The sequence below is a fragment of the Zonotrichia albicollis genome, chromosome 20 (assembly GCF_047830755.1).
Source record: "Zonotrichia albicollis isolate bZonAlb1 chromosome 20, bZonAlb1.hap1, whole genome shotgun sequence".
NCBI classification, from domain to species: Eukaryota; Metazoa; Chordata; class Aves; order Passeriformes; family Passerellidae; genus Zonotrichia; species Zonotrichia albicollis.
Window position 1 is genome coordinate 2620411 of NC_133838.1, and position 22527 is coordinate 2642937.

Sequence of the window (22527 nt, forward strand, 5' to 3'; positions counted from 1 at the left end):
CGGCATCTTGGCCTCGGGCTGAGCTGGGGGGATAGCTCGGAGCAGCGCGGTGAGAGACGAATTAGGAGGCGACCACTTGCTGGGGGTAAACTGTCGGTTTATTACAGAAGAACTAACAAGGAGGGGAAACACCCAGCAAATGGCCCCGAACAGGGGGCAGGAGAGGGTTTTAAGGGAAAAGGGGGGAAGAAGGCAGGGAAACCCGGCTATCCAATAGAAATACATATTTGGAGGTACGAAACATAACTGATATACTAAAGTAACCAACTGTTATAAATCATAGGAGGGGCTCCGGGGCTACAGCTAACCATACCTCCCAGAGAAAAGAAAATTCTCGAAACCTGGGAGGAGAAAAGGGGTGATTGACTGAGCTCAAGGAGGAGGCACTTTCACTTTATAAGAGAAACCAGGGGAGGAGCAGTTTCATTTCCATGGCAACCTAACTGACAGGGTCCTGGGAAAGGAAGAAACCATTTAATACAGAAAATGGGGGGAGCAAACTAACAAACTTAAGAACACACCACAGCAACACAGTACTTAAGAAAATTAATACAGCATTACTTTCTAACACAACACATATAATATTCATTTTAATATTTGCAAAAAGCCAATCGTAAAATACAGGCATTTTTCACAATCCCCACTCTTATTCTTTGTAAATCATTTGGCTTGAGCAATATTTCTTATCTACTTGCATCTTCTGGACTATGCTGGCAAAATAAAACAGGGGATTACAAAAGGAAAAAATATATATATAAACAGTTGTAACACATAAAATGAAAGATCTTCATTTCTTCTAATACATTACCTCACCAGCTAGGTTTTAACATTGTTTTCTCATTTTTGGACTGGTACCTGGGTTATTTTATGTATATATATATTTTTCTTCTTTGATTTCCTTTGCTTTTTCTAGAATGATTTTTCCGTGGTCATCAATTTTCAACAATCTGATATATTGAACTTTCCACAAACACCTCCTTCTTCGGCCAATAAATAGTCCAAAGCCAACCTATTCTGATACCCTACAGTTTTTGTTTGACTTAGCTGACTTGATATTAACTCTAATGCTTGGGCAGCCTTATTTGCTACCATTTCTGTAACTGCTTGGCGTCTTGTAATACGATTCAACAGATGATTTGGAGTCAATATAGAGTTAGATTGCTGTGCTGGTTTTACCTTTTCGTTTATTATTTATTTTTTTACTAAATCTTGAACCGTATCTTCAAGATTAAATTTAAAACAAATCCATCTCTCTACTTTTGGACATTCAATTCCAAATCTATTACCACTTTTTCCTAAGTTTCTTGTAGTCCAATAATTTACTCCCTTTTGCCTACAAGTTCTTAATTTGGATGGGTTATAACAGTGGCTGTTGACATGGGTGTGTGTAATAAAAGAGGAACTTTGGTTTCTTTCCATGTGATACTTTCTGTAGCATTTTTGACACAATCTTGCTGGTATCCCGAAAAGGAAAAGACAACAAATGAGTGCCAGAAACAGGAATAACAGAGATCCAGTACGGCTTATACTCCCACCTCCCATGCCTGTGAGGCTGCAACCCACAGCAGGTGTATTTGATCTTCTTGGTGGCAAAATATAGAGGCCAATCTGGTCTTGCCCTCTATTTCCTTGTCACTTTCTCCTAACTAATTTCCAGGCAAATTGTTTTTGACACCCTTTAACTGTGGTCTCCTACTGTTCCTCAGGTATCTTTCATTCAACAAGCACTAATGATTCCCATCCACAAAAACAAGTTATTACTTTAACACTTTTGGCAATAAGAGCATAAACTTTGTGAACCACAATACTCATTACTCTCACAATTCCAGCACTTATAACCCAGCTAGCATATCCAGTATTGGAATGAACCAAATAAAGTTTACTGATGGAAATGGTAATTCCCCTTCTCCCCTGTACGATTCCCAGGCTAAGGTCAGAATACAAAACCAGTCTTGATCCTTCTATCTGAAGTATTCCTCCCCAAAGGAGATGTTTTATTCAGGCAGTGCTCAAAACCAGTGATATAAGTGTTATCTTATTTCTTAATTCAGTGTTATTCTTTGTACATTTCTTAGATCATTTGAGTTTTTCTAAACAATTACCACTCAGTCCCCATTGGAAAGTCAGTTCGGTATCAGTCGGTTTAAATGTGATAGTCCATTCCTCAGGTTTCTTCACAAGTCCTTTGATTCTGCTGGCATAAATCCACCCTCTTTCCGTGATTCTGATTGTTTCTTCAGTAGTACCTGGAAAGGACTTCTTAATAGCATAGTAATAAAAGAAAGATAATACTGCATTAACTTTTACCATTTGCTTTTCTTCCAAACTTTCTGGGTTTAGCTAAAAGCTTTCTCTACAGCAGCCTCTTCTTCTTCAGGAAAAAAAAACCTTCTCGTTAACAGCAAACAAAACACACAAAAGAAAAAAACCAAAAAACTTCTTGCTTAAGAAAAACAAACCGCTTTGTGAGGTTTGGAGAGTCATCAATCTTTGCTTTGATTTTTATCTTTTAGTGCTAGTCCCCCCTCCCCATCTCTTCACGGCCTTGCTATCAGTGCTGTTCTTTGCCCTTCCCCCGGTGCTGCCCCTTGGCTGCAGGGCCGGAGCAGGGGAGAGCAGCCCCGGGCATGGGGACCCTGGGGATTGCCTTGGGTCTCTTTTGCCCTCTATCTCTCTCTCTCTCTCTTTCGGCCCCCTTACCGGGCCCACGCTGCCATCCTGGGCTCGGGACCCCGACAGTCTGGGAGCCCCCCCGGCAGTTCCGCCCCGGAGCCAGCCCGCTCCTGGCCGCAAACCTGTGTCCTCTGCTGCAGCACCGCCCGGGGCACCTCCATGGATCGGTCCCTGCCGCAGCCCCCGAGACCCCGTCGCTCGTAGGGAGCGCTCAGACACCTCCCAACCTTGACAACCCCAAACTTGGTGTGCCCAGGTGCTCCTGACATTCTTTTTCTTTCTCGTCAACCTACCCTCTTTTCCCTTCAAGCAGGGCCTGTTCTGCTAAGGCCTTTCTGGACCCCAGTGTGGCATTGAATAACCTCCTAACAACCATGTGTTAAGACACTTCCCTGCCTTTCATGCAAAAAACCTTCATTCACACTTCTGCTCTCTTCTAGCACCAAGATGTCATCACTTCACATTCTAACATCTCAGATTTTCCTAACTACCTCTCTACTTCAACTTCTCTCTTTCTTCTCTCTCAACTGTAACCTTTATGGGGTCGATATTTAATCCTCCCCTATTTCCTTCTCCAGCCTAAACTTTTTTGTTGATTTTTTTTCCCTTCATCCTCTTGGCGTAATTTCAAAACTCTAGCTATCATTTTCCTATTTTCTGATATCTCTTATTCTTAATTGCACTTGTAAGACTCTTCCCAATAAATTGCTACCTGCCCCTGGGACCAATAACACATCTCCCATCTAAATTTTAGTTTCTTCCCTCAATTACCACATCTTTAATGACTAGAAATGTAAAACTTTCTCTTTTTGCCCCTGTTACTTTCACTATATATTTGCTCACACTATAACCTTTTGGAACGTTTAACAGGCAGGTTCTCTCTCCCCCTGTGTCTATTACAAATTCTAATTCTTCTTCTCGGGGACCCACTTTTAAAGTTATCACAGGCTCCAGATGGTATTTGTCCCCCCCAAAAAATTAGAGCCTATGACTTTTTTTTTTTTTTTATGTGCCCATTTCTTTAAAGATTTTCAGATCTTCTGCTTACTTAGGACCATTTCCCTTTTTCTCTCCAGTTTGTTTATCTATTTAGTTGGAGTTTCTTCTTTCCCCTCTAAAAGCTGTCCCTCAAAAACCTTTTGTTTTCACATTTCGCCTTTGATATGCTGTCTCATTCATGCTCTTGGTTATGTAATTACGATAACTATTCATGTATTTACTACCCTCCTCATTATTTTAACCCCACTCAGGAGGCACAGTTGGCATTTTGTCTTCTCTGGGGGTCCTTGCGGATTATCTTTTTCTTAAGCTTTTATTTCAGTTGCTCTGATTAATTGCATTTTTCTTGAGAAAAATATTATTTTAATTACCAACCACATCTCTTCTCAAGTATAAATGTTTGGACCTAAAAATTGGTCTAATTGTTCAGCTATGTCTATGGGATTCTCCAAATATCTCTTTTATTTATTTCTTAAAATTTCAGACTTCAGACGAAGTCAAAGGAGCATTTACAAACTCTGATCCGTCCCCTCCTATGAGAACCTCTCTTAATGGAAATAGACCAATCCCTTTATCCCATTCTTTCTGTATTTTTATCTTCTATAGCCTTTCTCCTGTATATTTAGGAAGAATCAGGAGAGGGCTTTCTTCTAACTGAACTTTTAGTGTTTCGATAAGGTGATTCCTTTAGAGTTTCTCTGAGCAGCCGGAGCTGTGGTTACCAAGGGAACGGAGCTCGGGGCAGGACAGGGCGACTCGGCGTGACTCAGAGTCTCGGTGCTCCAAAGGCGGGGTGTGCAGCCGGGATCGCCCGAGGGGCTGTTCCGGTGCAGACCGAGCTGGAGCGTGGATAGCTCCCGCATGGCTCACGGTGGCTGGTCGGGCAGAGGCAGAGCAGCCGACTGACCGCGGCTGCAGCGGCGGGAGCCGACAGAGTCAGGGCAGCCGGGGATGGGACAGACGGGACCCTCCTTCGGTGCGGTGAGCGCGGTAACCACGGTGCACACGGCAGGACAGATCCCCACCCCCTGCACGAACTGCGGAGCGGCCGCGGGCCAGGCGGCCGGGACTGGGACACACGGACTGGGACACACGGACTGTGCCGGAGCCGGCGCAGGGGCTGGGGGGGTGCAGCTGCGAACGAGTGGGGGAACGAACGGCAATGGATGAGGTAATTTTGTTCTCAGCTTTGTACTTTCCCCGTTTTGCTTTTATTGCCTTTCAAAAATGTTATTTTCCTACAGCCTCCCCCCTCCCCAGCATGTGGTATACTATTTTTCTTCTGGATTAAACGGTTTTTACAAATAAATCCAGAGCTTAACAAATCTAAACTTCTGCTTGGATACTTTGAAATGGTCGACGAGCTAACTCACGACCTTCTCATATTGTTTTTCTCATCACCCTTTTATTTATCTTTTGGCAAATTAGACATATTTCAGGTACTTGTTTTTCTACTCTAAAAATCTCAGTGCACCCATAGTGCCTTAAAAAATGATCACACAAAGCCTGAGTATCCCACCGGGCTTTTTGATACATGTCCTCTGCTATTCCCTAGTAAGTGTTTTATTATCTAATTGTCTTCCATCAAGATGTTTCTATTTCCCCGATTTATCTTGTTCGCCACCTATCTTGTTTTAATTTTAATTTTTTAATTTTTTTTTTTTGCTTCTCTAAACTTTGGAATTTCCAATTTTTCTTCATTTGGAGTTAATATTAGCTCTTTCAGCTCTATTTTCTGCTGCATCTTTAGCTTCTTGATCTGCCAATTATTTCTTCTTATTTCTGGGTCTTTACCTTTTTGTGTCCTTTAATATGTACTATTGCTATCTCTCTTAGGTAATTTTAATGCCTCTAAAACCTCGAAAATAAGTTTCTCATGTACTAATCTTTTTCATCTTTAATTAAGTAATCTCCCTTTTTAAATTTTTCTTGAGGCATGTGCTACTCTAAAGGCATCCCTTGAATCAATATATAACTCCTTTCTTTTGTGTTAAATTTTCTAATGCTCTTTTTAAGTATATAATTCACAAGTTTGCATGTTTTTTCTCATCAACTTCTGCATACCCTGTATTTTGCAAGGAGTTGTATTTCTGTTTGTTAACATAACTCCCAAAGGGCTGTCTTGGGGTATTTCTGTTGGTAATTTTTTCTGCTTTTCTTTTCCTGTATCCACCTTACTGTATTTCCGTCTCCTTTTTCAATTTTCTATCTATTCGTCCCCTGCTTCCGTTTTTCACTTTTGTCCTAGTTTAGGACAAATTAGGGGGAAATCTCAAAAAGGGAGCCCCCCCCAAAACAGAACAAACCTCCAACCACCCCTCCCCCAACACCGGGTTCGGGAAGGAATTCCTCAGAGGAGCAAAGTGGAAAACAAAACCTATTTATTTACAAATAACAAAAAGAACACTCCCCAACACAAGAAAAGAAAAGGGACCAGACTGTGTTGTGAGGGCGCCGAGCTTCTGTCGCAGGCTTCGGGTGTCCTGGAGCTCTCAGGCCAGATCCGGAGCCGGTCCAGTATCTTCAGGGGAGGGTAAGAAAGAGAGAACAAAAGAAAAGGGAAAAAAAGAAAAAAACCAGCGCAAAAAAAAAGCAGAAAGCAAGCAAGCAAGCAAGCAAGCGGCTAGCCAAGCCAAGCAGCAAAAGCCCAAAGCAAAAGTGCCTGGGCACACCCCACACCCCCCCCCCTCTTCCCCATCCGGCCACAGCAAGATGGCCGGGGTGGGGGGGGTGGAAGGCACAGCTGCCAGACACAACACACGATATGGGGATAAAGGCTGAAGGCTGTCACCCCACGACACTCCACCCCTTATCCCATATCGTGAACATACAGTAAAAAACTTTCATTTCACTTACTCACACCTTTGACACTTACGCATTTCTCTCATCTTACTTGCTCAGACCTTTGACACTTACAGTTTCCTTCTGTCTCACATTCAACAAACAATGACATTCATATATGAGTCTCATCCCACAATCAGGTCTCCCTGAGGTACACACCGTGTTGTTCCATCTTTCTGCATTATCCACCATGTATTACCTGGTCCTTGAGCAAAGACAATCCCACGGATGGGTTTGTCTGTACTCGAGGCAGGGTTGATCCATACTGTCTTTCCCAACAAACCTCTGACATGGGCCACTGGGGCTTTATCCCCATCTACTATATTAAGGAGCTCAGACTGAGCAGGACCCGCTCGGTTGGTGGAACCTCGAGTGTTAACTAACCAGGTAGCCTTTGCCAGATGTTGCTCCCAGTTTCTTAAAGACCCCCCACCCAATGCTTTTAAGGTGGTTTTTAACAATCCATTGTACCTTTCCACCTTCCCTGCAGCTGGTGCATGATAGGGGATATGGTATACCCACTCGATGCCATGTTCCCTAGCCCAAGTATTAATAAGATTGTTTTTAAAATGAGTTCCATTATCCGACTCAATTCTCTCGGGAGTACCGTGCCTCCAAAAGACCTGCTTCTCAAGGCCCAAGATAGTGTTACGGGCAGTAGCATGGGACACAGGATAGGTTTCCAACCATCCTGTGGTGGCTTCTACCATGGTTAGTACATAGCGCTTGCCCTGGCGGGTTTGAGGCAGTGTGATGTAGTCAATCTGCCAGGCCTCCCTGTATTTGTACTTAGACCACCGCCCCCCATACCAGAGGGGCTTCAGTCGCTTGGCCTGCTTAATGGCAGCGCACGTCTCACAGTCACAAATAACCTGAGAGATACTGTCCATGGTTAGGTCCACCCCTCGGTCTCGTGCCCACTTATAGGTGGCATCTCTACCCTGGTGGCCTGAGGCATCGTGGGCCCATCGTGCTAAGAATAACTCTCCCTTATGCTCCCAGTCGAGATCTATCTTCAACTCCCCTATCTTTGCAGCCTGATGTACTTGCTGGTTGTTTTGCTGCTCTTCATTAGCTCTACTTCTGGGGACATGGGCATCTACATGGCGAACCTTCACAGGTAACTTCTCTAACCGGGTAGCGATATCCTTCCACTCTTCCGCAGCCCAAATTGGTTTTCCTCTGCGCTGCCAGCTGGCCTCCTTCCATCTCTTCAGCCATCCCCATAGAGCGTTGGCTGCCATCCAAGAATCGGTATACAAATAGAGCCTTGGCCACTTCTCTCTCTCTGCAATACCTAAGGCCAGTTGAATAGCTTTGATTTCAGCAAATTGACTGGATTCACCCTCTCCTTCAGTAGCCTCTGCAACCCGTCGAGTGGGACTCCATACAGCTGCTTTCCACCTCCGTTTCATCCCTATGACACGACAAGAACCATCAGTGAATAGGGCGTAACGTGTTTCTTCTACTGGCAACTGATTGTATGGCGGAGCTTCCTCAACCCGGGTCACTGGCTCTGGCTCCTCATCTGCGACACTAAAGCTTTCACCTTCGGGCCAATTTGTAATTATTTCTAGAATCCCAGGGCGATTTAACTTCCCAATTCGAGCGCGCTGCGTATTGAGGGCAATCCACTTACTCCAAGTAGCACTGGTGGCATGGTGGGTAGAGGGAACCTTTCCTCTGAACATCCATCCCAGCACCGGTAGTCGGGGTGCGAGAAGGAGTTGTGCCTCTGTACCAATCACCTCCGAGGCAGCTTGGACTCCTTCATAGGCGGCCAAGATTTCCTTTTCTGTTGGAGTATAGTTATCTTCAGACCCCCTGTAGCTCCTACTCCAAAATCCCAATGGTCGGCCTCGGGTCTCGCCAGGTAGCTTTTGCCAAAGGCTCCAGGACAGACCATGGCTCCCGGCTGCAGAGTAGAGCACGTTCTTCACATCTGGTCCTGTCCTGACTGGACCAAGGGCTACAGCATGAGCGATCTCCTGCTTGATCTGGACGAAAGCTTGCTGCTGCTCAGGGCCCCAATGGAAGTCGTTCTTCTTGCGGGTAACCAAATAAAGGGGTCTCACAATCTGACTATACTCAGGGATGTGCATCCTCCAGAAACCTATAGCACCTAAGAAAGCCTGTGTCTCCTTCTTATCAGTTGGTGGGGACATAGCAGTGATTTTGTTAATAACATCCGCAGGAATCTGACGCCGTCCATCTTGCCACTTCACCCCCAAGAACTGAATTTCTCGGGCAGGTCCCTTGACTTTGCTCTTCTTAATGGCAAATCCGGCATCCAGGAGAATATGAATTATCTTCTCTCCTTTTTCGAACACTTCTATTGCCGTGTTCCCCCAAACAATGATATCATCAATATATTGTAAATGTTCTGGAGCCTCACCCTCTTCTAGTGCAGCCTGGATCAGTCCATGACAGATGGTAGGACTGTGTTTCCACCCCTGGGGCAATCGGTTCCAGGTATACTGCACTCCCCTCCATGTAAAAGCAAACTGAGGCCTGCATTCTGCTGCCAGAGGGATGGAGAAAAACGCGTTAGCTATATCAATGGTCGCGTACCACTTTGCTGCCTTGGACTCCAGCTCGTACTGCAGTTCCAGTATGTCCGGTACAGCCGCACTCAGTGGTGGAGTCACTTCATTCAAGGCACGATAGTCTACAGTCAATCTCCATTCTCCGTCAGATTTTCGCACGGGCCAGATAGGGCTGTTAAAGGGTGAGTGGGTTTTACTGACCACCCCTTGGCTCTCCAGCTCTCGAATCATCTTGTGGATAGGGATCACGGCATCTCGATTCGTCCGGTACTGCCTGCGATGCACTGTTGAGGTGGCAATTGGCACTCGCTGCTCCTCTACCTTCAAGAGTCCTACTGCAGATGGGTTCTCTGATAGTCCAGACAAGGTATTCAATTGTTTAATACCCTCTATCTCCACTGCAGCTATTCCAAAAGCCCACCTGAATCCCTTAGGATCTTTGTAGTAGCCATTCCGGAGGAAGTCTATGCCCAAAATACACGGAGCCTCTGGACCAGTCACAATCGGATGTTCCTGCCACTCCTTCCCAGTCAAGCTCACCTCAGCTTCCAACAAAGTCAACTGTTGTGATCCCCCCGTCACTCCAGCAATGGAAACAGGTTCTGTCCCCATGTGTTCCGATGGCATTAAGGTACATTGTGATCCAGTGTCAACCAATGCTTCATAGTCTTGTGGCTCTGATGTGCCAGGCCATCTGATCCACACCTTCCAAAAAACCCGGTTCTCCCGTGCCTCTTCCTGGGTGGAGGCAGGGCCCCTCTAAGCCAGATTGTCCTTCTTTCCTTGGGCATATGCCTTGGAAGTTCCTTCAAGGGGATCGGACATGTCATCGTCATCGTCATACTTAACATCTCGGCTACGAGCGACCGGAGCTGCTATCTTTTTGGTTATACTTTCTCTTTTCTTCAAATCACGCACCCGTTGTGCCAAAACAGCGGTGGGTTTTCCATCCCATCTCCTCATGTCTTCTCCAGACTCACGCAGGAAAAACCATAACTCAGCCCGTGGGATGTACCTTCTCTCCCCATCAAAGGAGCGCCGGCGTTGGACACCAGGGCTTCTAATTTGTACAGCTGAGATTTGAATAAGGTCCTCCTTAATCTCTTCCCGGAGTTTCTTATGATTCTCCTCTATTTTGTCTTCTAGTTTCTGCAGTCGGGTTTCCACTGCTGCAATTCTGGCATGAGTTGGGCCATGCACAGCATCTGCGTACGCTCGAAGCTTCTTTGCCATATCGAGCACAGTCTCATATGTATCATCTCGCTTCATTATTGCTAGGGCAGAAGCGTATTCAGGTGGCCCAAGTCGCACAAGTTTCCTCCACATTATCGGAGTGCATGGTACCAGGTCTGGATTCCTAGTTGTTGTGTCATCTGAGAAAATGAGCTCTGCGACCGCCATCTCTCTCAGGCGTTGGATCCCCTGTTCTATGGTCTTCCACCGTGTCTGCTGCATATAGAGATCATCCGTACACAGGTACCGTTCTGCTACGCTTCTTAGGACCCGTTCCCAGAGGCTGTGAGGGTTAGCCCCCCTCATCACACCTTGATCGATGGCAGGATCATGTGACAGGGATCCCAAATGCCTCACTTCAGTACCATCCAAAATCGTAACCTCCCCTGCAGCATCCCAAAGGCGGACTAACCAACTAATAATAGATTCGTCAGGTTGTCGGCTGTAATCCTTTCTTAGGCCTCTGAGGTCCTTCAGAGAAAAGGAGTCAATATTGGCTCCAGATTCTGTGCCCCTTGATGTGGCCTCTGATTTTGGTGAGGGTCCTTCTTCTGCATCATCGTCATCATCCTCCACCTTCCGATCGGTCTTGCCTTTACACTTTCCACCTCTTGTATTAGCTGCAACAGCCATGGTTTGGGGCCTATTGTCTGATTCAGCTGCTAGCCTGGAGCCTGGGATGTTAGCTGCAGCCTGAGTCACTGGGATAGTAACTAACTTATCTCCCTGTTCCCTTTCTGCTATCTGCTGCTCCACAGTATCTAGCAGAGTATGGTAAACAAACGCCAAGGCCCAGCTCACTGCAGTAATCCTTTCTTCCTTAGTATTACCATGGCACTTCTCCCTCAAATACTTTGCCAGCTCGACTGGATTCTGAATTTGATCAGATGGAAAGTCCCAGTCTATAGGATCAGAAAATTCCTTTAAAGTCTGGCCCATATCCTCCCATTTCCCACTCCAGTCAAGATTTTTCCTGCTTTGTTTTACTCCTGAATCAGGAGTCTCTCTAACCCCTCTAGAAATCTCAGCTTACATTTTATATACACTCCAGACAGTATAGACAAGGCTTAATAAATTAAATGCCAGAAAGATGGTTTCTTTCAAACTCAGGGGAAAGTCAGTATTTTCTAATAGAGATGTCAACAATTTGTAGGAGAAGAAGGAAGACAAAGGCTGAAAAGCCCCTTCCTCTTCTTCTCCCCAAACAAACTGAGTACACAGCCATGACAACAATCCATACATTCCTGAAATAAAGTCCAGCATTGTTATCCGACACATCATCACACATAAGGCCAGCACAATGATTATTCTGGTTAGTGCCCCCCGCTTACAAAAGCTACTTATTAGGGACAACATCAGAGCTATTTTGGGGTAAGGAAATAACCCTAGGGACCACAAAGGTATTAAAACTTCAAAAGCCCCTAGGGACCAGAAAAACCGGCAAGCTTCCACTCCAAATGACATTATGAATCACCAATATGCCCACAAAACAACCAAAACCAAAATATTATTGTTATAGGTTTTTTTCCCACTCTTTTTGGCCTCCGACTTTCCCGGCCAACGCACCAAAAAGTATGCTGTCCTAGTTTAGGACAAATTAGGGGGAAATCTCAAAAAGGGAGCCCCCCCCCAAACAGAACAAACCTCCAACCACCCCTCCCCCAACACCGGGTTCGGGAAGGAATTCCTCGGAGGAGCAAAGTGGAAAACAAAACCTATTTATTTACAAATAACAAAAAGAACACTCCCCAACACAAGAAAAGAAAAGGGACCAGACTGTGTTGTGAGGGCGCCGAGCTTCTGTCGCAGGCTTCGGGTGTCCTGGAGCTCTCAGGCCAGATCCGGAGCCGGTCCAGTATCTTCAGGGGAGGGTAAGAAAGAGAGAACAAAAGAAAAGGGAAAAAAAGAAAAAAAACCAGCGCAAAAAAAAAGCAGAAAGCAAGCAAGCAAGCAAGCAAGCAAGCAAGCGGCTAGCCAAGCCAAGCAGCAAAAGCCCAAAGCAAAAGTGCCTGGGCACACCCCACACCCCCCCCCCCTCTTCCCCATCCGGCCACAGCAAGATGGCCGGGGGGGGGGGGTGGAAGGCACAGCTGCCAGACACAACACACGATATGGGGATAAAGGCTGAAGGCTGTCACCCCACGACAACTTTTTACTAACAACTTAAATACCACTTTTCTTTCAACTACTTACACCCAAAAAAACCCCTTTTTCTCACACTGCTTGTCAATACAATCCACCTCCCTCCAAGGAGATATGGTAAGGCTTAAAATGCACAATCGACATTACCTATACTTGCATTCATCTACATTCACTCACTTTTATTTCTCATTCACTTTCACATATTCCTTCACACTCTCAAGACAGAAAGTGGATCCTTATTGCTAGAAAATCACAGGTCCTTGTGGCCCCCTCTTTCGCTCTGGGGTTGACCTCCAGGTCTCAGTGTCACCAGGCCCCCGAGAAGGGCCTGACTCTGCTGCCTCTGGCGTCCGTTCCCCTGTGAGGCTGTCTGCATGTCCTTCACACTCTTCAGCTACGGCCCCCTCACACACCCAGGGAACGCCAGCTTGGTTCGCAGGTCACTCACTCCTCTTCGGCCCAGAAGCCCCCACCTACCCGGGAGCTACAGCCTGGTGTGCAGGTCACTCACTCCTCTTTCCACTGCCTCCCCCTTCCCACCTGCCTGGGAAGTTGAGGCTGACTTTGTGTGGGTCTCACTCACACACACCACAAAACAACAATAAGGTACCTTTTACTTTCACATCACCTATTACAAGTTTAGGTGTTACTGGCCAGTCTCAGTGCTATTGGATATCCCTCAACCCAGCTGTGTTATCCAAGCCAAAATGCTCTGGGGCAATTTTTCCCTCAATCCTGCCATGTTGTCCAACCACAGATGCTCTCGGGTAGTTTTCCCTCAGTCCTGCCATGTTGTCCAACCCCAGATGCTCTTGGGTATTTTTCCCTAAATTCAGCTGTGTTGTTCAACCCCAGATGCTCTTGGGCATTTTCTGTCCCTCAACCCAGCGGTGTGGTACAACTACAGATGCTCTTGGGCATTTAATTTGTTTTGCTGTGTTGTCCAACCCTGGATGTTCTTGGGCATTTTTTATCCCTCAATCTGGCTGTGTTGTTCAACCCTGGATCTTGTTGGGCAAAAATTTTTCCCTCAGTCTAGCTGTGTTGTCCAACCCCGGATGCTGTTGGGTAAAATTTTAATCCCTCAATCTAGTTGTGTTGTCCCACCCTGAGTGTTCTTGGGCATATCCTCACTCCGACAGAATTCTGCTCAACCCTGCTCTTGGATGCTCTTAGAATATAAATCCCTCAACCCAGCAGGTTTTAGGGGCCCCTCCTGTCCCGTTTCCTAGTGGATTGGGTGAGGAAACCTTGCTGCCTACCTCCGAGGGGTCCAACCCCTCCCTGAGACCCAGTCCCAGTCACCCCGGGGGGTTCTTTCACTCTCTTATCACTCGCTTTGTCTCTTTACTGGCCGTTTTTCTCGCGAAAAGAGGAAAACGCAGCATGGGAGACTCCTCACTCACTTGGCAGGTCTGGGACAACCAGCCTGCCTCTCATTCACACACATTCATCCCCTCCCTGTACCTGCCCCCCGCCCGAGAAATACTTACCAATCCTTTTTCCTTCCCGGGTTCTTCGTGCGCACTACTACACTTAGGGGACCAATTACCGCAGTTGTAGGGAGCCTTTTTTTTCCTTCTCTCTGTTATATTGCCTCCTTTTGTCCACAGATCGTAACCTGCGTCTGTCGGTCACTTCAGGGGAAACAAAGCGAGGCTGCCAAATAGGGCAGGGCGTGCCTTCCCCACTCTGACTCTCCTAAAGCACAGGCAGCGAGGTGTTAGCAACCATCCTCTGCTACCAAATTGTGAAGAACGCCAATCGGTTGTTTTCAAAATTTAAAAGTAAAAAATATGGTTATAAAAATAGTAACACAATTAGAGTAATAACAATTTGGACAAATTGAATTAGGACAATACGAGATAATAAAAACAAAGAATTATGGACGTCCGGGTACCTTTTTCTGGGCATCACGAGCCCGAAAAAGACCCCTGCTAACAAAGGACTAACCATTAAGAACAATAGCCCGTTGCATATTCATACACTTCATACATGATGCATAAATTCCATTCAAACACAGGATTCTGTCTGGTCAGTGTCAGCTTCTTCCTTCTAATCCTAACAGCGCCTCCAAGGTGGGAAGAAGTTCATTTCTTCTGATAAGAAGGCAATAAATTCCCTTTCTCTGAAAGATTTAGGTGTCCTGTGGCTGCTATCTCGCTGCAAGCCCTTTCTGTTAAACAAAGCATCTTACATAGCATAGTTTCTGTTTTAACAATTTTTATAACCTAAAACTATATTTAACATAGTACTTAAGAGAATTAATACAGCATTTCTTTCTAACACAACACATATAATATTCATTTTAATATTTGCAAAAAGCCAATCATAAAATACATGCATTTTTCACAGGGGGGTTTCAGGTAGCTCTGGGGTGAATTTTGGAGGGAAATGGGGGGGTCTGAGAGTCCTGGGGAGTTTTGGGGGTCTTGGGGAGGGTTTGGGGGTCCAGGGTGATTCTAGGCCAACCCTGGGGGACTCTGGGGGGTTTGGGGTTCCTGGAGAGGTCTCGGGGGAGAATTGGGGGTCCCGGGGGGTCCCAGGCCCACCCTGAACCAAGGTCTGGGGGTTTCAGGGGGAGGGGGCACCGCAGGGGTTCCTCCCCCCCCCCCCCACCCGTTTTTGGAGGGTCTCCCATGGTGCCCCCTCCCCAAAAAGCTCTGAGGGCCCCCTGAAGTGGCTGCTGTTCCACCGGCCGGTGCCCCCTGATCCAGGACAGCCCCACTGAGTCTGGCAGGTTCTGGGGGGATTTGTGGGGATTTTGGGGTTTTGCGAGGCTGTTTGAGAATTTCAGGGTGGCTTTTTTGGGCTTTGGGGGATTTTGTTAGGAATTTAAGGGGAATTATTGGGGGTTTTTGGGAGAATTATTGGGTTTAGAGATGCTTATGTGATTTTGGGGGGTTTTGTTGATTTGGGGGGTTTTGGATTTGGGGTGTTTTGTTGGGGTTGTGGGGGTTTTGGGGGGGAATTTATTGAAATTTTTGGGAGTTTTATAAAATTTTGGTGAGTTCCACTGGGATTTTTGGTGTATCTCTGGAGTTTTTGAGGGTTTTCTTATATTAGTCCAGTCCCTTCCAGTATGATCCAAAGATGGCCCCACTGTGCTCCCAGTCCCTGCCAGTAAGAGCCAGTTGTGCTCCACATGGTTCCAGTTGCTCTCTTTCACCCTCATTTGTTCCAGTCCCTCCCATTACACCCTCCCAGTATGTCCCAGTATAGCCCAGTTCCCTCCAGCATGTTCCCAGACACTCCCAGTTGCTCCCAGTTGGGTTTTTTGGGGGATGTTTGGAGAATGAAGCAGTCCAAGGCTGAGCGGAAAAGGCCCCTCGGGGGGACATCGGCGGGTGCTGGTGGCGGCTGCCGGCAGAGGCAGCCTGGAGGAGCAGAGCCCTGTGTGCCGCAGGAGCCCAAAGTGGGGAGCCCAGAGAGGGGGGAGCGCCGCCATGGGCGGGAGCCTCAAGAGCCTGGAGAGGGGCAGGGGGGACTCCTTGGAGCCGCTGCAGCCCCGAGCAGAGAATGAGGGGAGAAGGGAGCCCGGGAGCCCAAACAGCCCCGGCATCCCGAAATGGGGAGAGCGAAGAGGGGGGAGCTTTTGGGATCGCTGGGACTGCCAGCAGCCTTGGCAGGGCGGGCACCGAGAAGGGGGACCCCCAATCTAAGTGTGACCCCCTGCAGCTGGGACGGGGGGAACCCTTGAACACCCAAAGGGAGGGACCAGGGACAGGGAACTCCTGGGAGGCTTTTCCAGGGCTGAATCTGAGTGTTTGGAAGGTTTTTGTGAAGTACAGATGGCCGGTGACTGGTAGAGATGGACTTGGGCAGAGGGACCTTCAAACTCAATATGCTCATCCCTTGTTTTCCCCAAACCAGGATTTCCCATTGCCAACCCCTGGGAGTCTGTGAGGAAGATGCCCTGGGACACTGAAGCAGGTGAGGAGGAAGTCAGTGCCCCTTTCCCCTCTGTGCTGCTCCGTAGCCCAGCCCAGTATGGCCCTGGCTGCAGCTCAGCCCTGCGGGGAATCTCCTTGCCCTTGCCTGTGGCACAGACGCAAATCCCATCCTGTCCTTGTCCTTCCTCCCCCAGAGCAGGAGCTGAGCATGGAGAGCAGGGGGAACAAATGCCCGCAGCAGAACCTGGTGGAAGAAGCCATTTTGAGCGGCTCCATGGCGCAGGAAGCCAACGGGGAGGAAAAGCGCCGGAGATGCCGCACGAGGAGGGGCTGCAAATGCAGCTGGCAGGGATCTGAGGAGGAAAGAGCCAGCCTGGGCTGGGAAGGCGGCCAGAGATCAAGCCAGAGCTCTGAGCTGGTGCTCCATGAACAGCTCCATGATGGGGAGAAGCCCCACACATGTGTGGAGTGTGGGAAGAGCTTCAGGTGGAACTATAAGCTCATTGAGCACCAGAGGACCCACACTGGGGAATGGCCGTTCGAGTGTGGGGAGTGTGGGATGAGCTTCAGCCGGAGCTCCCACTTGACCAGCCACCAGAGGACCCACACTGGGGAGAGGCCCTACGAGTGTAGGGAGTGTGGACAGAGCTTCAGGCAGAGCTCCAGCCTGATCAGCCACCAGAGAACCCACACTGGGGAACAGCCCCATGAGTGTGGGGAGTGTGGGAAGAGCTTCAGCGGGAGCTCTGACCTGATCAAGCACCAGAGGATCCACACTGGGGAACGACCCTACGAGTATGGGGAATGTGGGAAGAGCTTTAGGGACCATGACACCCTGATCAGGCACCAAAAGATCCACACTAGGGAGAGGCCTTACGAGTGTTCCGAGTGTGGGAATAGATTTCGGTTCAACTCCCATCTCCTCCTGCACAATCTGAGTCACACAGAGGAGAGGGCCCTCTTCTGCCCTGAGTGTGGGAAGGGATTTAAGTACAACTGCCAACTCATCACCCACCGGCGCATCCACACAGGGGAGAGACCCTACAAGTGTAGAGAATGTGGGAAGAGCTTCTCACAGAGCTCTCATTTGACCCGACACCAATACAGCCACCGATAAGGGAAGCCCTGCTAGTGCCCTGAGTGCAGGAAGAGCTTCGTGCTCTGCTCCAGCTCCATCCCCCACTGGAGGAGGCACTTGGGGCACAGCCCTGGTGACCCACTTTCCCTGTGATCCATGTTGGGAACACACCTGGCTTCTTATTCTTTTGGTTTGGCCTTAATTTTCTTGTCTTTTCCATCTCTTTGCAGTCCAAAAGTGAAGAGGGATCAATCTTTCACCTCAAAACCACTCAAATCATACTGAAAACAGGTCAATCTTAACACAAAAGGGCTCAATCCTACCTCAAATTGCTTGTTCCCACCTCAAAATCTCAATCCTATGCCAAACTCACTCCATTCCACAGGTACCAGGGTGAGATGGGGTTGGAAGGAGATGGGAGAAATGGGATCCCAATTTGGGAGCGATAGGATGGGATGGGAGCGTAGGAGCGATTGGACGGGGATTGTGTGGGGCAGGGTGTGTGGGATGTATTTGATAGCAAATAAAACTCTCAGACTTACTGCTTTCTCTCCCGTTCATGTTCAGTCCGTTGCAGTTCTGTTTGCAGAGCGCCCCCTCACAGTTGCCGCCCTTGGCCTGAGCCTGCCCCTTTTCCCTCAGGGTTCCCGCCCTTTCCCTGCCCCCTTTCCCCTCATGGTTCCACCCTTTCCCTGTCCCCTTTCTCCTCACGGTTCCGCCCTTTCCCTGCCCCTTTTCCCCTCATGGTTCCACCCTTTCCCTGTCCCCTTTCCCCTCACGGTTCGACCTTCGGGAACAGGGGAGGAGGAGGAGGAAGAGGCTGAGCGGCAGCAGAAGCAGCTGGAGAAGGGGAGAGGGAACCCTGGAGTCGCCGCAGCCCTGGGAGCATCACCCCCCATCCTGCAGGTGCCCGGGGAAGGGGGAGCTCGGCCCAAACCTGCTGGGGGGTGCCTGGGTTTGGGATTTTTTTCAGGGGAAGTTTGGAGCTGGCAGGGCTCCAAAGCCGAGCCACAGATGGCCCTCGGGGGGACATCCGGGTTCCCCAGGAGGTGTTTTTGGAGGGTCCCAGGGCCAGCAGTGGCTGCTCCCAGTATGAGCCCAGTCCCTCCCAGTCATTCCCTATGATGATGCAATTTGATCCCAGCACAGTCCCAGTTCTTCCCAATTTCATCTAGTGTGTTCCCAGTTCTCCCAGTTGTCCCTAGCATAGTCCTAGGCACTCCCAGTATGATCCCAGTCTCTCCCACCAGGTCCCTAGTCCTTCCCACTTGCCCCCAGCGTGTTTCCAGTTTCCCCAGCACATTCCCAGTGGCTCCTAGTCCGGTCCCAGTCACCACCCATATGGGCTCAGACACTCCCAGTATATCCCAGTTGCCCTGAACATTCTCATAGTCATTGCCAGGCACTCCCAGTTACCTTAGGGTGGTTCACTTGCCCCCTGTTTTATCCCAGTTGCTCCCAGTTCCTCTAATTATGTCCCCTGTTGGCTCCCAGCATGGGCCTGGTAACTCCCAGTAACCCCCAGTCAGGGTCCAATCACACCCACTCTGATCCCAGTATGATTGTAGCCACTCCCAGTATGATCCCAGTCACTTGCAGTCTAATTCCAGTTGCTCTCAGACACTCCCAGTACGATTGCAGTGCCCCCAGTGTTATCCCAGTTGCTCCCTGTCAATGCCAGCATGACCCCAGTAGCCTCCAGTATGATCCTAGTGTCTCCCTGTCTCTCCTAGTTTATCCCAGTTGCTTCCAGCTTGTTCTCAGTCACTCCCACTTCTTCCCAGTTGCTTTCAGCATCATTCCAGTTGCTCCCAGTCAATCCCTCCATCATTCCAGTCCCTCTCAGAGTCATCCCAGTTGGTCCTAGCATGGGCCCAGCTGTTCCCAGTGTGCTTCCATCACTCCCCTATGGTTACAGACACTCCCAGTATGGTCCCAATTGAACTCAGTTGTCCCTGGTATAGTCCCAGTCACTCCCCATATGATCCCAGTCCCTCCCAGCATGGTCTCACTCACTGCCAGTTACCTGCAGTGTGGTCCCAGTTCTCCTCAGCATGGTCCTGGTTGTTCCTGTGTGGTTCCAGTCATCTCAGTATGGTTACATATTGAGAGTTTTTGCAGATTGAGGAGTTTTTGTTAGACAATGCCCATATTCAGCCAAAGCACAATCCAGCCTGCTTGTACTAATGGACAATGGACACATGCACAAACAATGAATAATGGACATATTCAGAAATTGGGTTGGTATATCCTTGAAAGAGATACAAGAAGAAGAGTCATCAGGACTCAGCAAGTTTGTCAGCAAGCTTGGGAAAGTAAGAAAAAAGTAAGTAATGGGTGGGTGTCGTGGGTTGACTAAATGATGCTTTTATCCCCAATTGTCTCATTCTGTTTATGCTGAATAATAAGTTGTACACCTTTAAGACTTGTTCCAGAGAGTGAAGGGGGAGAGAAGAAGAGGCAGGTTTTTTTCAGACACTGCACTCACTTCTCCACATTCCTGCTCTGGACTGTGTTGTCTGTGGATGGACAGACAGCGGGACAGAGCTCTCTTTTGCTTTTAGTTAGTTTAGCTAGCTGAGGCAAAGGAGACAAAGAAGTTCCCTGGACTGTGGGTTTTTTCCCCTTTTCTTTGGAGCTGTTCAAACCTGCTCTGGACTGAACACCAGAAGAGCACCAGCAGCTACATCTGTGGCCACTGGGCCAGGCCTGGCCTGCGACATTTCCAGCACCAGAGGGACTGATCAGAGACTTAGTGAGCTGAGCTGCAACCCAGGGAGGGGACTTTCTCAGTTTCTCAGTCATCTCTTTTGGAGCGGCAAGGGGTTTTATTGTTTAATAAACAGGTTTTTCCACCTTTCTCCAAGGAGGTATTTTCTCCAGGACCGGTTGGGGGAAGGGGCTGATTTAATCTGCTTTGCTACTGGAGCCCCTTTGGGATTCTCTTCCAAATTTGCTCTGAACCAGGACAAATACATCTATTGGTGCCCAATGCATGGCTCAAGAAGGTGGAAAAAAGCTCTATTGATTGTATGTTGGTTGTGCTCACTCTCTAGTGAGTTAAAGCAGTCAGTAGCCATGTTGCTTGAATTCCTAATGTCTCTTGGGGTGGAGGCCTTCACGTGGTTCTGGTCTCTAGAGCTTTTTGAGGTTTCAATACCTTTCTGGTCACTAGGATTATTGTCCATAACCCATAATTTTTATGGTAGTGCGGCACGGATTGGAATAGCTGTTGTGCTGGCCTTGGTGATAATGATTTATAGGGCATTTACAAAGATACTGGAGTCTGTTTATGATATTTATGGTTTATGGTTTCTTCGTCCTACCCTGCATCCCAGTTCCAGTAGTATGTTTTGGGAATTTATTAGTAATTGCACCCAGTTTGTTAGAGGAGGAGCAGGGAATGAGGCTTTCCAGCCTTTCCTTTCCTTCTTCTCCTTTGAATCTGTTATGCCACTTTTTGAGAATGTTCAGTTTCCCCTGAATGTTAAAGAGACCATCTTTCTGGTATTTAATCTGGTATTTAATCAAGCTTCCTCTATATGGTCTGCAGCTTCTCTAGAATGAGGGCTGAGATATCCAGAGGAGTTGGTGAGACCCTTGTCCCAGAAGCAGATGCAGGCGTGAAAAATCCTAAGTGGTGTGGAGAATGGGAAAATACAGGCTAAACCCTGAAGGAATATTCTGATCCTGTAGACTGGGATTTTCCACGGGAACAAATTCAGAACCCAGCTGAGGTGGGGAAATACCTAAAAACAAAGTGCCATGATCATTCTAAAGAGAAAAGGCTCATTGCAATAAGCTGGGCCCTGGCCTATGCTTATCCCACTCTGTTAGATACTGTCGGGTAGCAGACAGAGGCAGGGGGGCAGGGAGATAAATCAGCTATCCCAGTCAGGCTACAGCCAACAGCCCAGGTTCAAAGCCAGCAGCTAAACCAGACAATAAGCCTCAACCAATGGCTGTTGCTACCAGCACTAGAAGTGGGAAATGCATGGACAAGACCAATCAACCAGTGGATGATGATGATGATGATGATGCAGCAGGAGAAGGACCCTCAATGCCTCCTGACATAAAATCAGGAGTCAAACCAGCAGGCGCAAGATCAGAAGCCAATATTGAGTCCTTTTCTCTGAAGGACCTTTGTGGCCTACAGAAGGATTACACCTAATGACCTGATGAATCCATAATTAGTTGGCTGGTCCGTCTCTGGGATGCTGCAGGTGAGGCTACAATTCTGGATGGCACTGAAGCAAGGTATTTGGGATCCCTGTCACAGGATCCTGTCATCGACCAAGGAATGATGACGGGGACTACTCCACACAGTCTCTGGGCACGGGTCTTGGAAAATGTAGCACAAAGATACCTGTGCAGATGATCTCTATATGCAACAAACCCAGTGGAAGACCATAAAGCAAGGGATCCAACACCTGAGAGAAATGGCAGTGGCAAAGATTATCTTCTCAGATGATGTAACAACTAGGAACCCAGACTTGGTACCATGCACGTCTGTGATGTGGCGGAAACTTGTACGACTTGTGCCACATGAATATGCTTCTGCCTTAGCCATAATGAAGTGGGATGAGAGGGATGAGACTGTGCTGGATATGGCAATGAAGCTCTGAGCATATGTAGATGCTGTGCATGGCCCAACACATGCCAGAATTGCAGCAGTAGAAACATGTCTGCAGAAATTAGAGGACAAGATAGAGGAGAATTATAAGAAGTTCAGAGAGGAGATTAAAGAAGACCTTCTCCAAATCTCAGCAGTACAGATCAGAGGTTCTGGTAGCCAACACAGATGTTACCCCGATGGCAAGAGAAGGTACACCCCACGAGCTGAGCTGTGGTTCTACCTGCGTGATTGTGGAGAAAACATGAAGAAATGGGATGGAAAATCTACTGCTGCTCTGGCACAACGGGTGCATGAACTGAAGGAAGCCACCAGAAGGAAAGCAGCTCCAGTTGCCCATAGCCGAACTGCCAGGTATGATGATGATGATGACATGTCCGATCCCCTTGAAGGAACATCCAAGACATATGCCCAGGGAAAGAAAGATAAGAAGGCTTAGAGGGGCCCCGCCTCTAGCCAGGTAGAGGCCAGGGAAAACCGTGTTTTCTG

At 48.0% G+C, this 22527-nt stretch overlaps 1 protein-coding gene across 1 annotated transcript in view; it reads left to right on the top strand.

The window, feature by feature from the left end:
* LOC141731338 (uncharacterized) overlaps positions 1 to 22527 on the top strand; it is a 129961-nt gene that overhangs the window by 33812 nt on the left and 73622 nt on the right. The window contains exon 4 of the mRNA XM_074555957.1: positions 16670 to 17422. Within this exon, the coding sequence (XP_074412058.1) occupies positions 16670 to 17422 (753 nt within the window). The remainder of the gene's footprint in view (positions 1 to 16669; positions 17423 to 22527) is intronic.